The following is a 17,249-nucleotide window of genomic DNA, read 5'->3' as shown; positions in this document are numbered from 1 at the left end:
GATCTTTGCTGCTGTGGACGTGCCAGACTCCAGCTGCTACAACTACTACTATCCCTCTCACCACTATCATCTCTCTCTCTCTTCATCTCCCTCTATCCCTCTCTCCAACACGGTCTCAGCAGATGTGTGTCTAACATGAGTCTGGTCCTGCTGGAGGTTTCTGCCTGTTAAAGGAAGTTTGTCCTTGCCACTGTAACTTGCTAAATGCTGCAAAGTGCTCTGCTCATGGTGGATTAAGATGAGATCAGGCTGAGTCCTGTCTGTAAGATGGGACTGGATCTGATCCTGTCTTGATGTGGGGTCTTTGTTAATAATTTAACATGGAGTATGGTCAAGACCTGCTCTGAGTCTGAGGAGAACATTTGTTGGGATTTGGTGCTGTATAAATAAAGATTGAATGATTGATAATAAAATGATGAGCAATATGCTAATAAATGAGCATATATAACAGACACTGAGTTGATGAGTAACAACAAAATTATTTGAAAAACATGATTCCTGATTTGCCATAGTGATAAAGAATGTGATTAAATTTAGTTTATGGAAGATAAACGACAGGTCAATTGCAAATTCACACTTCCACCCAACAAAAATACCAAAATAAAAGCTTCATACAGACTTGTCCGTACCATAGACTGGACCAGTTCTGTCTCTGAGCTTTGTGAATTCTCTTAATGGCCTCCAAAACTGTCTTTCCAACATTTTCTACTAAAGCAGTTCACATTATGGACAGAGGGCAGTCCAGCTAGTAACCTGTAGCAGTCAGTACTGACAGACTAAGGTTGGGATATCTGTATCACTTTATGAAGCTTTTATTTTGGTACTTCCGCTGGGTGGCAAGGTGAATTTGAATAATAGCTAAATATTATACAGACCACCAGAGTGCCCTCTTCCTGATCTCCAAACAGACCACCAGAGTGCCCTCTTCCTGATCTCCAGACAGACCACCAGAGTGCCCTCTTCCTGATCTCCAGACAGACCACCAGAGTGCCCTCTTCCTGATCTCCAGACAGACCACCAGAGTGCCCTCTTCCTGATCTCTGGGGACTTCAACCATGTATTTATTTTCTACAGAGCAGCACAGTGAGTGTCAACGTCTCCACTCTCCACAGGTGTCAATACTGGAGGCCATCTCTGTGCTCCACCCTGACAAGGTTAATGTGGTGAAGTTCTTCGAGATGTTCAAAGATATGGTGTGGACATGTCTTGTGTTTGAAATGTTGGACATGCATCTCTACGACCTGATTGAAGAACGAGATGGAAAACCACTGTGTCTCCAGGAGATACGGCCCATAGCACAGCAGGTATGTACAGTCAGTCACAAGTTACAGGCTGTTTAAAAACCCTGAGTCTAAAAGAAGTTAGGACGCTGTGCAAAATGTTTATAAAATAGATTTTGATGTTTGAAAATCCTTTTACATTGTAGCCAATGAAAACTAAATCCCAATGTTTCTCCTGTGTGATTGGTTCCTGCAGCTGCTGGTTGCCTTGGATGCCCTAAAGAGTCTTGGGATCATCCACACTGACATCAAGCCTGACAATATAATGATGGTCCACAAGCAGAGCCAGACCCTCAGGGTGAAACTTATAGACTTTGGTGAAGCCATGCTGGCCTCCAAAGCGGAGCCTACGATGGAAGCTCAACCAATCGGATACAGGTGGGTTCCTCATTCATGGCTCAACAGTTCATGACATTCATCTGATCATCCAACTTGTTCTTTTGGTTGTCAAAGTTTGTAACACCTCTGGCTCTTGTCTGTCCTCCTCAGGTCTCCAGAAATTGCCCTCGGCCTGCCTTTCCATGAGGCTATAGATGTGTGGGGGGTCGGCTGCATCCTGGCCTTCCTCTACCTGGCTGATCACCTCTTCCAGGTGCACTGCGAATATCAAACGGTATGTTATTCACCTCAAACAAAGTGGAGACCTTCTGTAGGATGTCAGCTGATGTCATTGTGTATATATGTATATATATATATTTGATGGATGAGTGTATATGAATGCTGTTTTAAACATATATTAATATATATATTTTATACTGTATTCTTACTGCCATATTTTGTATTACTATGTTTTACTTATGACCTCCTGGAAACGCTCTTTTGTTTTGTCTTTACACTGGTATGAACAAAAAGGCAATAAAGCTTGATTTGATTTGACTTATATTTGATGTGCAGATGAAGAGCATGGTGGAGGTCCTGGGCCAGCCGAGGGACTGTCTGCTGAATGCTGGACTCCTCACAAAGTTGTTCTTCTGTGAGAAGGAGAGTTCCTGGAGGCTCCTGGTAGAGTACTTTGTTCTGTTTTGTTTGAACAGGTTACATTCTGTCATTTTGTAGCTCTTTAAATGGTTCTCACATTCACATTCTGCTTGTTTAGAGACCTGTAGAGTACAGACTCGTCAGTGGGATGTACGCAGAGGAGCACATCAACAGAATTGAGCAGCCCACGTCTCTGGATGATCTGGTAAATGTAGGTACTCTTTGTTTGATCAGTAATGTCTGAATCAGTGTTTGTCACCATCGTTCTCTGATTGGTCGACTCCAAAATGACTGACCTGAATCTGTTTCCAACTCCAGTTCTACCCCAGAGAAACGGCTGCTGAGTATGTGGACAGGAAGGCTTTTGTGGACCTCCTTAAAAAGCTGCTGCATCTTGAAGGGGATCTGAGGATCTCTCCCCATCAAGCTCTGCAGCACCCTTTCATAACAACGTCCCACCTGGTGGAGCAGTGCCACAGCAAAGCATAGTGAGTGACCGTGATCCTGAGTGGAGTAGATGGACTGTTGTCTCTTTTCATTGGTTGATTGATTCACAAACTGATTTTCATATTTCATCCAGTCTGACCACCGCCCAGTCCATGATGGACCTTTTGGAGGACTCAGCAGACCGAGTGAACACCCCTGCAGCCCTCAAACCTGATCAAGGCTCGGCCACCGGATCCTGCAGTCCCAGTGATGATGGGTCAGCCAATGGGACCTTTAAGGGAACCACAGACCCTGTCTCCTTTGTGGATGGTCCAGAGTCAGATACATCAGATCAAGGCGTGTACTCTGATGATGATGATGATGATTTGGCTCCTGAGGAAGTTCTGTCTTTACTCCCTTTTGATAAAGATCAAGCTGCCCGCACTGATGATGAGGAAATACAGCCTCACAAAGACACAGTCTCCTTTGAAAACGATCCCACTTTGGGGTCCTCCTGTGAAGAAGATTCAGCTATGTGGTCTTCTGATGACGATTTGACCTGGGTCACCTATGATGAAGATCTAGCTATGTGGTCTTCTGTTGAAGACTTGACCTCCGTCACCTATGATGAAGACCTGGCTATGTGGTCTTCTGATGATGATGACGTGTCTTCCCTCTCCAGTGAAGATTTAGCCTCCTTGTCTTCCCACATTGATGGACCACCTCCCAGCCTCCTTTCATCGGATGGAGCCTCCTCCAGAGACTCCTGGTCTGCATCCTCGGCCTCCTCTGGTCGAAAGAGAAAAACTGGGAAGCGGATTCAGAGATTCTTCAGGCGTGTCACTGAAGCCTTCTGTTGTTGCTGCTGTGTGGAGGACTGAAACCTTCACATGACATCTGTTGTGTGTTATTAATGTGTGAAAAGTGTTACCTTGTTAACTAACAATAAAACTGAGTGGAGTCAGTCTCTACAACAAATAGCCACAGATGTCCTTTGTGACTTGCTGCTAAGTGGACTGAGTGATATCTCCTGGTTTAACAAAGAGGGTTTCAGTTTCAGACAAATTCATCTTCATGAACAATCTCTCTTCAATATCAAGATCCAAAAATTGTTTTCAGGAGTTTACAAAACAACAGCCCCGTTTTTAACTTTGATAATACAATTTAATTACATTTTGATGAAGAATCCAAATATTCAGGTTGATAACCAAAACTATCAAATGTATATTTTCAACGTTACTATCAGTAGAAACCTCTCATATAAATAATAATCACGACAAAATATCCTAAAGTTTTATTTAGATGGAGCATATATGTGAACTTTCACTGTAGAGGGTGTTAGCAAAGAGCCAGACACTGATGTATTGGCTCTACTTACTCACCTTTGAGTTTGACTGGTAGTGAATGTGATGAAAACTCAATAAAGATATTTGAAATATAAAAATGTACTCTGACAATCTAAGCGTTTTATTTATTTTAAATTTATTCTTAAAGCTTTCAATGAAAAGTACAATAATAATATCATTTTTTATCAACATTGTTATATTTTCTGTGTTTTAATATTCTGCCACGTTTTTGGGGGTGTGATGTGTTTTCTGTGTTTTGATACATTTTACACACACTCTGTTAAATGTAAAAATCAATTAAAACATTTGTTTACAATAAATAGTAAAATATTAATAAATTAAAATTAAGTTTAATATGAATTTAAAATATTATTTAACATGTGGATGGAGATTGTAGATATCACCTGATACTGTGAGGGTTGACCGGGTGAACCATATCTTGTATATATAATGGACATAGTATCCATGACATCACCCATCTGTTCCTGAGCACTGTTTTGAAGCTAATCATTGGTGGGAGCCATATTGGAAAAGTGGAACCCAACCAAAAGAGTGTGACGTAAAGAGGCGGAGTTTGAGCCTCCTAGCCAACAGCTGTGTTCCCTCCTGTGAGTCAAGTCAGTCATGTCCTTTTTGGGCAAAACTGGTAATCTTAATATCTTCTGAACTGTTAGAAAAAAAATGTACCCCCTGTACAGTGTGAGCCAATAGAGGAATGATCTACGTAGAGCCAAGCTGTTTTTTGAACCAGGCTGTAAACATGTTTATTTCTGCTGTAAAGATCGTCTTCTTTGAATATGGGTGTGTATGTGGTTTCTGGTGTTTCTGCAGCCAGCCTCAAGTGGACGCTCGATGAATTGCAGTGTTTAACACTTCCACATGGGCTTCATATTTTGAGACCAGAGGTTGCCGCTCAGTATCAACAGAATCCAGCATCAAACACGAAACACTGAATGTTTGATAAATCCATTTTAATGGAAAATGTAAAACCCTTTTGAACTTCAATGTACAAAGCATGTAACACTTGCACTTTAAAATTTGAAATTGAAGCAAGCCATGTTTTAAAAAAATACCTCAGTGAATGTATATATATGTATATATTTACACATTATAGTAAACTTTTTCATTATTTCATCTTTTAACTTCAAAAGTTCACCATAGTAAATCTTAACAAAACAAAAAACAAGACGAGTCATTCTTTCTTAAATAAATTACATCTTTTTTTCTAAATGTATTCATTTTACAGCAAATACTTTTTTTCATAAAATGCTGAGGAGTAGAAGCCTTTTTGTTCTTTACATAATACATCTTTACACAGTCTTTACAATAGTTTGGCAGTTTTCAAAAAAATGTTTTTATGGCATGAGGACTGTAGAGCATCAACATTTCCCAAAGTTACAGGCATTTTGTGGTGTGTGTGTGTGTGTGCGCGTGCGTGTGTGTGTGTGTGTGCGTGCGTGTGTGTCCTCCATCACAGTAGAGCCGTATTACAACTGAAATATCACATAGCAAAAGAAACAACAGAAACTGTACACGTCACATTTACATTAATGCTTTTTTGTTTCAATAACATCGCATATCATAGAGCTATAAAATAAATACATCTTCACAGAGGGAATAAAACGTCTGTATGAAAGAGGAACTTAAGAACGAAACAGCAACAGATAGAAGAAGAAGAAGAAGAAGAAGAACAGAAGGACGAGAACAGACAGATTACAGAAGGAACAACAAATGAGGGAGCAGCAGAGCTCGTCGCCCGCTGACGGAAACATCGGAGACTTTTTCTTTTGCATTCCCCCTCTTTTTTTCTTCTTCATTTTTTAGACAGCAGAGATGACAGTTTGGGTCCTGGTGCTGCTTGCTGCTGCTGGTGATGCTGTCGTGATTGGCGAAATAGTCTGTCCGAGTGGGCTGCTGCTGCAGACGGGGATTAAACCTCCTGGCCTTTATAATCCACAGCAGATTACAGCATCTCCCTCAAACCTGTGAAGTGTACCTAGAGGACCCTCTCCGTGGAAACTGGATCCTAGCAGGATGCACCTTCAGTCACATTTCAGAGTTCAGTTTGGTTCAGAGGAGGCTTGTAGTGCACTTTGACTGCAGAGTAGTTTTTAAGGCTCCTTGTGTCCTCTCTGTGTCGTGAGTCCGTCAGACACAAAGATGAGGTGTCGCTGGTGGTGGAGGTTTAATCCCGGTCGGCCCGGCTCACCCTTTAGGTTTGTTACGTCTCCTCTTGGCACTGAAGGTTCAGGGTGATAATTGTGGGCGTGCCTTACTGTTCTCACCTGGATAGCTCACGCCGCGTCGTCCCCCTGGGTCACATGACCAGCTCTGACCTGACCACCTCCTGTGGTCACGTGACACAGTCCTCCTCGTGAGGGGGAGGCGGGCACGGGGAGAGCGAGGTGCTGAGGGGAGGCGCGTCCCTCTCTGGAAGCCGTGCACAAGGCCGACGGGGTGTCATGAGTTCTCTTCCTCGTCGTCTTCCTCTGAGCTTCCTCTCTTCAGGGCGCTCACTGCCTCCTTCACACAGTGGAACAGGATGTTCTTCACCTGAGGAAGAGGAGGAGAAGAGAGAGAAGTTACACAGCTGCACTCGTCACGACAAGTTACTGCTTCAATCCTGAACTGAAATCTGACTCTGCGATTTCTCCTCTCTCATCAAACACTAACTAATGATTCCTTCACCTCTGAAGTGTCTGGATGCTGCCTGATGGATTAAAAAATGTGTGTATTAAATGCATTTTCAGCAGCTGTTGTCTTTTCAGAAGAGGATCAATCAAGAACTGGTGAAAGTAAATCAATCAGTCAGATTCTCTTTGCAGCCTGACACACACACACACACACACACACACACACACACACACTCACACACTCTCACACACACACACACACACACACACACACACACACACACACACACACACACACACACACACACACACACACACACACACACACACACAGAGAGGTGCACAATCTTTTGATAGAACAGTTTCAGCGTCAGACCTGAGAGGGACATCAGAGGAAACAGTCTGCTGTGAGTCTGATTCTGATGCTGCCCCCCTGCAGCCTGTCACTGTTCATACACACACACACACACACACACTGGGTGACTCACACCTCTGTAACAGTCGAGTCTCTGTTAGGATGAATGTGAGGAGTGTGTTCAGAGCAGAGAGACTGAACTCCAGAGAGCATCACTGACGGTGACTCACTTTGACCACCTGTGTGTCCTGATACACACACATGAGATGAAGATGTCATCATCTCTGTTTGACGTCTCATGAGGTCATCCTTTTTGTTTTTGATCTACGAGCCCTCACCTGTAGTTTATCTTCATAGTTGACCTCCTCTTTGTTGGGCCGTAGCTCCTGGGTCAGGTGGAAGGAGTTGGCCACGTGCTCAGGAGACACAAAGTCATTGATGACCTGAACACAGCTGTGGAGGTTCTGCACCTGTCAGTCAAAGCAGAGGGAGGCTGTCAGAACACTGTACTGATCCCTGCACTCATAACAGCAGGGTGCAAACACAGAGTGAGCTCATGTCAATATGACCGACACAGAGACGAGCATGTCAACGTCTACAAGGTGTGAAAACATCAGCTGGATGCAAAGTATACCAAAACAAGTAAGTAAAGTTCAATCTTTAGAAAGTGATTTATTTATTAGTTTTTTGTTTATCTATTTATTTATTTATTTATTTATACTTGAGAGATCATTGAAGGGCAACCCTCATTTACAATGCTATTGAGTCAATTACAGAGGCATTAAAAAACAAACAACAACAAGTCTATTAAAGTCATCAGATGGGATGGGATTTGTGATATGAAGGTAAAAACATTTAAAATATAATATAAAAATATAAGAGGTGTATGGGATTGGCTATAAAATACACTGAAATAGGAAGGGACTATAGATTGAAATGATACAATAAATATACACAGATTCATTTTGCTGAAACAATTACAACAAAGGGTTAAAGGTTGAAAATCAAGTCTCTAATTTGTCCAAGAGGGAAAGGTGCATTTAGTATGAGGAGCTGCTGAAGTCAGGAGCAGAATAACACGTTCCTAGTGATGTAAATCTTTATAACAAATCAAATCTGACTGGATTAAAGATGTTTATTCAAAAACACAAACACCCAGAATCCACCACAGGGACCTGAAGAGTCCCGATAGATGATTTTGAGACCAATGTTGATGTTAGAAAAGAAACAAGTGTTTTAAGGCTGGACTTATAATGGACGGGGGTTTTGTTTTAATAAAGTTGACTCTTTTCCATCAGTGTGACTTTGAGGAACAACTTCTTTACAACAAACTTGGTGAGTAAATAAATGAAGACTGTATGTCTTTACAGGAATCTGAAGCAGACATCAGTCTGATTATCTCTGAGGCTCTTCTGCTGAACTTATTGGGAACTATGAGCGTCCTCTGCTGGACTCACTTCAACATGACTCCAGGTCTCGATAGTTCATAGCTCTGTTTCTGCGTAACATGAAGTTTTGAGATTAAAGCATGTAAATAAATAAAAGATGAAGTGAGGATCATTAAATCTGTGACAGGTCTTTGTCAGGTGATCATATGAGACATGTAATGAGAGTCTGGCTCACCGCAGTGCTGCTCTGTGTTGGTGTGTGTGTGTGTGTGTGTGTGTTTCTGTGTGTGTATTGTACGTACCTGGTGCATGGCTCCTGCTGGTATCAGTACAGAGTCTCCCAGGAACTGAACCACAGTCCAGCCCTGAACCCCGTGTTCATCCAGCAGCCGCTGACGCTGCTTCCTGCTCAGGTACAAGCCCTGCTCTCTGATTGGGTCCTGCTCAGGTGATACATCCAATCCCTGCTCCTTGCAGACCTGCGTGAGTGGAGGGTGAAGAAGAGGAAGGGGTTAATATTAGTCCTGAACTCTAAACATCTTCAGGGCCTCAGAGTCTTCATCAGAGAGCTGACCTTATGCAGGAAGTCTCTCATCTTGTCCAAGTCTCTGTTGAGGTAGATGTGCCACAGCGCCCCCGGTGTCTCACTGGAGTCTTTGAGCCTCCTCCGAACCCCCTCATCCAGATCCTCCTCCTCCAGGCGTTTCAACACTCCTACACAAACACAGACACACACTCGTGGTTTTCAGGACGCCAATCTTAAAAAATGATTTAGCCTTTTACAAATCCATCCATACGATCACTGATCCCCTGTTCTCCAGGTGTACAGTAATCTAGTCTTTATTAATGTAACACAAAATTAAATCAAATATCTGAACAACCATTAAACAGAAAGGACTGAGCAGAACAGACATGTTTGCTTAGAGCAGGTAGAGAGAAGAGGAAGGACTACAGATAGAATACTTCACACAGTCCTCTTCAATAGCTGAGATTTCAGGACACACTGAGGGTGCAAAAGATGCTTTTTGGAACACCAGCCTTACCAGTTTTGGACAGGACCCCGTTTCCTTTGGCTACTCCTACGTAGACCAAGACAGAGACCACATCTGAGACTTCCACGTGGAGGTTTGCAGTCCCAAAATCCTGGTCCTGAGATGCAGCCACACCTACAGAGGAAACAAAAACAACAAATGCATCATAAGAGAGGCAGAGTGGGCTGATGGCAGAATTATGTGAACTAGTAGGAGAATCATTATACGGAGAGAAAAATGAAACAGTCGTAGACAAGTGTCTGACTCCGAAGTGGTAGCTGCGGAATAACCTTTAATCAAGCTCCGAGTGTATTGATCCACTGTGGGAACTAATGGGGACCCTAATAAAGAATAAAGATATGAGGTAAAGAAGTGAATGCTGCCAGGTGAGGTGAAATCAAACCTACCATAGGCACAGCATAATCTTGGCCCCAGGTCTGGCCTGACAAAGAAAGACGGCAGGTGGGAGGCCAGGTTGAGGTTGCCCTCTGGATCCGAGTACTCAGGTAGGGGCAGGTTCTTCATCAAGTCATCGTATCTGCAGAAACACTTCTTTTAGCTGACCATCGCTTCACATCTTAGTTATTATTAAAGATCGTACATGAGATCTGCGTGAACATTAAAGCTTGAGATGCATCAGCACACAGAGAGAAAGAGGTCTGTGTGTTTACCTTGAAGGCATGAGCGCCATAAACTCCTCTCCAGACGGCCAGTCCTTCAGTCTGTACACCATCGGCTCTCCATCCTTGGACTTTGGCCGCTCTGATCATGGAAGAAGACTTTAGTTAGACTGGATCAATAGTGGGTGCATGGTGACATCACGTCAGCAGAAATCTGATCGATCAAACGGGGGGAGGTGAAACTCACTGGTGATGTCCTCGAACCCGTCCCAGAACTCCTTGATCCCAGAGTTGGACACTACCTGGTCTTTGCAGTTCAGCAGGTCTCCCTGGTGGTCTGCAAACTCCTGGTTGAAAGATTCAGCTTTCCACAGAGTGGGATTGAGTCTCTTGTGGATCCCTGACACCAACACAGGCTGCACAAACAAAAATCACAGTCATGTTGTTATCTCTCTTTACTGATTGATGTTAGCACAGAGAGGACACTGATCATTCATTCCTTTGTTTTGTCATTTTATTTTTATTTATTAGTATTTTTTATTTTTATTATTTTAAATCAATCAATTATTATAATTATTTCTTATTTTCATATTTATTGTTTTACACTTTTTGTTTGATTGTGATTTGTTATTAATGTTATTATGATTATTATTTTTGAACATTGTTTTTTCACTTTCATGCCAAGCTGTTTGAATTGAGTGTGAGGACTCTCTCGGTCTCAGCGGCTCACCTGTCCATGTTTCCAGCCCTCTCTGAACAGCTTCCAGTTGTTCTGGTTGCGGTGATCTTTCAGCCACAGTAACTTCCTGTTGTTTAACCAGCAGTGGGGGATGTCTGGGTACTGGTTGGTCGAGTCCTCTTGTGCTGCTGCGGTAACAGGCACTGGTTTCTTCTTCTCTGGTTTGATATCCTCAGCACTGGCCGTGGCAGAGCTGCTGTTGTTGTTGTTGTTGCCCCCCTGGGTGACGGGCTCCAGCTTGATAGGCTCTTTGATTGACAGTTTGGTGGTGATGTTCTGGCGACTGGCGGGGATTTTATTCTCTACTACTGATGCAATGATGTCATCGAGGATATTAGGCATGGAGCGCCCACCTTTCCCGGTCTGTGGACAGAAAGAGAAAACCCTGACTTATCTCTGGATTCAATGACAACAGAAAATATGTTAACATCATCCTTTCAGGTCATTTTTCACTACTTTTGAACGTCTGGCATTTTTGTGGCATTAGGCATGTATAATCTCATAGGAATGGAGCACACCAATGTATAATCCATCTTTTTTTTAGAACAAGCTGGGGATTCAGAATATCTGTCCCCAAACAATGTAAGATGAAGACCTGAAAAGGCTTTACACAAGGGAAGTGAAATAAAGACTGTAGAAATCTCTCTCTCTCTCTCTCTTTCTCTCTCTCTCTATCTCTATCTCTCTCTGTCTCTCTCTCTCTCTCTCTCTCTCTCTCTGTCTATGTCTCTCTCTCTCTCTCTCTCTCTCTCTCTCTCTCTCACACATTGCTCGATGTATCTCTGTGAATTTTTTTCCCCTCTCCTACGTATGAGTGGGCTGTACCAGCCTGCCCACATCTCTTATTGGTCTGCGACAGCCCCAGGGGTCATCTGATCACAGACACAGCCATTGATTGGTTGACTGTCCAAAACAAACATGGCAGTCCTCTATTAGCTCTGTGAGCTGTGGGAATAATCATATTTCAATCAGATTTATAAGTCGTCATGGATTACATTTGGTTTTGGACAGACGGGATCCGGGTAGTCTCTGAAAATACACCGATCCTCTCTGAGGCACAGAAAACCCTCTGGATGTCACAGAAACACATTGATATTACCACCGGAAAGCTAAGCTTCTCACAGAGCGTCTGGTTTTTACAGCAAGTCTCTACATGTTACGGTTATGATTTAAGACAAACTGTTATAAAAGATTGCGTTTTCTGACGATGGTCTCAGCGTCAACCTCTGAGTGTTTATCTCCACTCTCCTTTGGGATCATCTTTACCATGAACATTAAGAAGTGTAACAGTCATCATGTCGATGTGTGTACCTGTGAAGCAGCAGAGTAAACAGGTGCGAAGGCAATCCCTGCATCAGTAGAGCCCAGCTTCAGCTTCCCTGCTGTGGTGGTGAGCAGGTCTCTGAGGGTGGAGCCCTGCTCTGTACTGTTAGCCACCAGGGAGGTAGCTTTACACTGCTGCAGGACCTCCAGGCTGTCCACCGCCTTGTCCTCCTTCACAGCTTTACCCAGAATAACTGACTCTTTGTTTTCTGTCAGAGAAAGAGGAAGACGGTGGTTACTAATCCGAACAAAAAGGACTTTATGAGAGGATAGAAAGATTTAAAGGGTAACACCCCCTCACCTTTCTTCTCCTCCCTGGATTTCTGCTCTGCCAGGTCAGCCAGGAAGTGCAGAGGGGACTGGGACTCTGGAGGGGTGACGGGAGAGCTTCCTGGGTCACTGCCTGGACTGCTTCCTCCTACACCTCCTCCGTTGGTCTCGGCCTTGGTTCCTCCTTGGTCGGAGTTCTGCTGAGAGCCCGGCTCGGCTTTCACCAGAGACAGTTTGTTGCTGTGGTTCAGGACGTTCTGCAGAACCTGACGGGGAGAGGTGACAAGGTCAGCTTAGAGACGAGGAGAAGGAAGTTCTTACTGTTACTCTATCAGTCTTAAATCCTGAATGAGGGAGCAGCTGGATCAGGGAGTTTGCCACAGAGCTGGAAGTTCCTGGTAGGAGAATTGAGGTAACTATACTCGTGGTGTTTTATCTGGATGATGATCACTTTGTTGCTGTTGGTCATACTGCCATAAGGAAGATATGGTTTATTTATGACACGTACATTAGGGTTGTTTCATAATTAATATTACAATGCATTTGAAAATGAGAAGTGAAGGATGAAGAAGCCGTCTTTTGGTCTGAGGACACAGCTGACAGGTTCCTTTTGTTCTTTGTTTACATATTTAAAAGGTTCAGTGTGGTCACAGAGCGTCAGATGTTACACGAGACGAAGAGAAGGAACAGTGTAAGGGACCAAGACTGATGGGATCCCCATGCATGTTTTATACTGATTACACACACTTACATCAAGAGAACACACACACATTTAGTTCCACAGTTTAAGAGGTGAGATGTTTGTTAAAAAAAACCTCAGTAAATAATCAAAATTTCAAACTAAACATAATCAAAGGACAGAGTTGAATATGATCCGTACCTGTGAGACTCCGTTGGTGGCTGGTAGCTTGGTGAGCAGGTTCTGTTTGTTGGTGCAGGGACAGTGGGATTTGATTTTGTGTTTTTCTCTCAGAGAGTGCATTGAAGCCACCAACTCTGTCAACACTGAAACATCCAAAGGAGACAACAGATTGTTACAATTAGGGACAGAAAAAGTCTCACAGGCTTTATTAAAAAGAATCACAACCATGTGTGTTGGGGTGACCACAATCAAACAACACGCAGCAGTCTGCTGAATGTGATCATGAAAGATAGAGACATCAGGAGGTACTGTACCTGTGCCAGGGATGATCTGTGTCGGCATCAGGTGTTTGTGATCATGAGGTTGGCCTTTCACACACTTGAGCCAGGCGTACAGTTCTTTATCTGATCATAGAGAGGCACAAAAGAAGTTCAGTACCCACAAACACCCTCCATCAAACAAAGTCAGAAAGAGATGTGGAATAATGTCACGTTTCAGTGTGATGGTTTTATGCAGACATGATCCACTTTAAGAAAGTTTATGCGGGATGTTGCACTTTTCTTTACACTGTAATTTAGTATGCAACAAGCCAGAATGAATCAGTCATGCATCATCACTGAATCAAACCTAATTCTTATTTTTTAACCTAAATCCAGGGAACACGCTCAGAAAAGGACGCTTTAATAAGCTACCTTGGCCTTTCTTGATGCTCTGTCTGACCTTTGAGGGTACCTTTAATCTGCCACCTCTGTGATATGACTGCATGTTAGCATCCCTAACAGACTGCTCATCTGGCCTTTCTTTGAGCTCCTAACCATCCAAACAAACACACGACTGACCTTTGGAGCTCCTTCTCTCCTTAGCCTTGTAGCAGTCCAAGCAGACAACGAAGCCACACTTCTGACAGACCCAGTGGATGTTGAAGAGTGTTGCCTCGCAGGCGTCACACATCTCCCTGACCCCCCTCACAGCTCGCTTCCAGGCCATTTTGGCTGAAACACGTACAGAAAGGTTCACATTACAAAAACAGAGAACAATATATCATCATTAATGTTGAGACAAACAAAAAACAACCTACCATCCTTCTTTATCCAAGTGGCTGCAGTGTTCTCGATCACAACCATCTGACAGAACTTGTCTCCTATGAAGCTGAGGATGTACTTGGCAGTGGTTTGGTCTAGGTGGCTTTCATCCAACCCCCCGGGGATCCACATGGTCAGGGCTTCATCGTCAAACTGGTCTGGAGAAGAGAAGCCATCCATCCGGATGACTCCATTTTTACTGTAAGAGAGTCTGAACAGAGAAAGAGAGGATCAGCACACAGTTTGTCAAATGAGGGTCACAGACCTGTGCAGGTTTGGCATGATGGGAGGACTGGGCACTACATAACAAATGCTGATTAACACACAGTAGGAACTGGGTCAACCCCTCACAACAAGGCTCTTGTACAGCTCTCTTCAAAACCACCAGACTCCACTCACAAAAAGAACATCTTCATAAAACACTGGAGTTTCTTTTCTTTGTGTTTGTTCTGGATGTTAAAACAGTAACCTCTCCGGGTGTTTTTAAAGTAAACTTAACACATATTTAATCTGGCTTTTAATTTGGAATAATGTATCTTTAGCCCTGGGCTGTATTACTAAAAATACTTTAAAATGTAGTAATAATACTAATAATAAAAAGAAGAATAGAAATAATTATAATAATTATTATTGTTATTATTATTATTATTATTAGCATTATTGTTATCATTGTTGTTATTGTAATTATCATTGTCATTTTTAATATTATCATCAAAGCAACATTTATTCATCCTATTTATTTAGTTATCTATTTCTTGTATTTATCTAATTCTTTTAACTTAAACATATTTTTAATTTTAATTTCTAACCTAATTTATTTAATTTGTTATATTAATTTTATGATACTGATTTTATTTTATTTTTAAGTATTTTTTATGATTATAGCTTTTATTATTCACCCATCTCTGTTGTTTTCTGTCTCTGTTCTTTTGTAAAGCTCTTCGGGGTGCATGCTTGTCTGTATAAAAGGTGCTCTGTAAGTAAAGTTGAGGTGAGTTTAAACAAATACTGGGTTTAATGTGAAATGACTATTTAAAATACTGAATCAAACAATAACACAAACAAACTACCGACAGGGTGAGATGTAGAGTAGCAACAGGGTTCTATGCAGAATAATTGTAGTCTTCAGAGTGATGTAAAAATAGATTGTTTTTGTTGTCTTTAACAAACGTTTTTTATGAGCTTTTTGTTGTTGGATAACGTCCTCTCAGTGGTTGTGCTCTGATCAGACGCCTTTTGGCTGCAGGCTTGACCACATAGCCAAAACAGCATGTTAAAAACTAATCCTCTGGCTCAATCCCAAAACTATTTGTACCTGTTTTTCATTTCAACCCTAAAATACATAAAAAAATCAGGCCAGTTTCAAAAATATCTCAATAAGCCTTTCGTGCTAGCATCAGAAAAATGTCCAGTGTGTTTTTATTTCACCAGAGATTTGGTGGAGAGATTAAAAGTGCAGAGAAGAAGCAGACATATCCCTGGTAATATTTTAGCATCTTCTATTAATGGGAGTCATAAACAGTTCATGACTGCTGCTGCACATTCAAAGGATGCAGCTGCAAACATCCAACTCACACAAACATCCTCTTTACCCTGGATAAATCTCCAGACTTATAAGCAGTGCTTACATTTTAATATCTAAAGCACTGTGTGAGTCATCTCTGTGAAAGCAGCATGTCAACAGTGTCCTTAAAAAACCCTGCCAGCCGAGGTGGATGTTTATGAAATTGCAGTCTGCTGGGCCAGACAGGGAGGAGGTGAGATGAGGTGAAAGAGAGAGAAGCAATTATAAGTGGAGATACAGAGATGGGGAGGGGGGAGGCGGAGGGAGGCAGGGGAGATTGCAGCAGCAGCAGTTCTGCAGTGAGGAAAAGATTATAGAGCAGAAAATCCTCTTTGACAGATTTACCCTGTTAGACCCCAGACTGCAGCTGCTGCTGCTTATCCAACTGAAGTGTGTGTGTGTGCAATGTGCATTCACAATAAATATGTGTTTGAGAGAGAGAGAGAGAGAGAGAGAGAGAGAGAGAGAGAGAGAGAGAGAGAGAGAGAGAGAGAGAGAGAGAGAGAGAGAGAGAGAGAGAGAGAGAGAGAGAGGAAGTACACTCTGCACTTGCCATATGATGAATAATATATGCTCTGTAGCTGGGGCAGGATGTGATGTCCTCAGACTCTGTGTGTCTCTGTTTTTCAACCTGCAGCTTCTCAAACAAGAGGCTGCTCACTTTGTATAACATTTAGTGCAGGTAAGTAAAAACAATTCATCTCTGAGCTGCAGTCTGTCCTTTATTGGAACAGTGTGTCCTTGTGTGTATCGTTTAGAAATGTCATGTAGAACAAGATGAAACCCTCAGATTGAAGGATAATGTTTAAGGTGATGAGAATTTACCGTCTGAAATAGTAGAAGCGACAGAACACGGGGGAATGTGCCGGCTCCTCGCCCTTCTTGCTGCGGATCACTCTGCACTCGCGACACTTCTGCAGGTTGGGCCCGATTTCTGAACACGAGTCGTCCTGCAGGAATGACTCCCCCGTCTGCTTCAGCTTCTTCACCTTCCTCCAGTCTTTCAGGACGGAGCGCGGGATCCCATCTGAGAGTGAGAGTGGCAGTTAGTAATAAATCAAACCCTGCACTCTTGAGATGAAGAAACATAAAGAGCTGCTCAGTTTATTCAGTGATCATAACGAAGATATATGTTCTAAAAACCTTCTTGATTGGAAGTTTTAATGAATGCAGGGGATAATATAATGCTTCTTAAAGCATGTTCCATGAATTCTGCAAATTAAAACCGGAAGGAAAAGCTCTTCTTAAAATGAATGTGAAGACCGTGAGAATTCAGAATATAGCTTCACCCTCCTCTCTGGACTGAATTTCAATGTTAGTCTTTCCCACCCCCCTCTGAATCCTCTGAATTA

At 42.6% G+C, this 17,249-nt stretch overlaps 2 protein-coding genes across 6 annotated transcripts in view; one reads left to right on the top strand and one right to left on the bottom strand.

The window, feature by feature from the left end:
• The first annotated feature begins 1,055 nt into the window (after positions 1-1,055).
• LOC117830478 (homeodomain-interacting protein kinase 3-like) lies at positions 1,056-3,565 on the top strand. Its single transcript, XM_034708617.1, has 7 exons — positions 1,056-1,304; positions 1,477-1,658; positions 1,770-1,893; positions 2,175-2,282; positions 2,377-2,463; positions 2,577-2,746; positions 2,839-3,565. Exons 1-7 carry the CDS (start codon positions 1,056-1,058, stop codon positions 3,563-3,565), a joined length of 1,647 nt encoding a protein of 548 aa, XP_034564508.1.
• A 2,366-nt stretch (positions 3,566-5,931) lies between these two features.
• jmjd1cb (jumonji domain containing 1Cb) overlaps positions 5,932-17,249 on the bottom strand; it is a 142,639-nt gene continuing 131,321 nt past the window's right edge. For all 5 annotated transcript variants that reach the window (XM_034708694.1, XM_034708692.1, XM_034708693.1 and 2 more), the window contains 16 exons: positions 16,723-16,924; positions 14,330-14,544; positions 14,091-14,243; positions 13,566-13,655; positions 13,270-13,394; positions 12,421-12,655; positions 12,108-12,328; positions 10,788-11,159; positions 10,305-10,473; positions 10,109-10,199; positions 9,845-9,975; positions 9,450-9,572; positions 8,981-9,120; positions 8,709-8,885; positions 7,357-7,488; positions 5,932-6,583 (listed from right to left, as the gene is read on the bottom strand). In XM_034708694.1, the coding sequence (XP_034564585.1) occupies positions 6,491-6,583; positions 7,357-7,488; positions 8,709-8,885; positions 8,981-9,120; positions 9,450-9,572; positions 9,845-9,975; positions 10,109-10,199; positions 10,305-10,473; positions 10,788-11,159; positions 12,108-12,328; positions 12,421-12,655; positions 13,270-13,394; positions 13,566-13,655; positions 14,091-14,243; positions 14,330-14,544; positions 16,723-16,924 (2,669 nt within the window). In that variant the 3' untranslated portion in view covers positions 5,932-6,490. The remainder of the gene's footprint in view (positions 6,584-7,356; positions 7,489-8,708; positions 8,886-8,980; positions 9,121-9,449; positions 9,573-9,844; positions 9,976-10,108; positions 10,200-10,304; positions 10,474-10,787; positions 11,160-12,107; positions 12,329-12,420; positions 12,656-13,269; positions 13,395-13,565; positions 13,656-14,090; positions 14,244-14,329; positions 14,545-16,722; positions 16,925-17,249) is intronic.

Source organism: Notolabrus celidotus, chromosome 18 (assembly GCF_009762535.1).
Source record: "Notolabrus celidotus isolate fNotCel1 chromosome 18, fNotCel1.pri, whole genome shotgun sequence".
NCBI lineage: Eukaryota > Metazoa > Chordata > Actinopteri > Labriformes > Labridae > Notolabrus > Notolabrus celidotus.
Note: the sequence above shows the minus strand (reverse complement) of the source record. Positions and strands in the feature narration are given on the sequence as shown.

Excerpts from the sequence above, each read along its gene's own strand:
- LOC117830478 (XM_034708617.1), top strand. The coding sequence starts at position 1,056 with ATGTATTTATTTTCTACAGAGCAGCACAGTGAGTGTCAACGTCTCCAC. Across the intron at positions 1,305-1,476 it reads TACGGCCCATAGCACAGCAG|CTGCTGGTTGCCTTGGATGC; the intron begins GTATGTACAGTC and ends TGGTTCCTGCAG. Across the intron at positions 2,464-2,576 it reads CCACGTCTCTGGATGATCTG|TTCTACCCCAGAGAAACGGC; the intron begins GTAAATGTAGGT and ends TTCCAACTCCAG.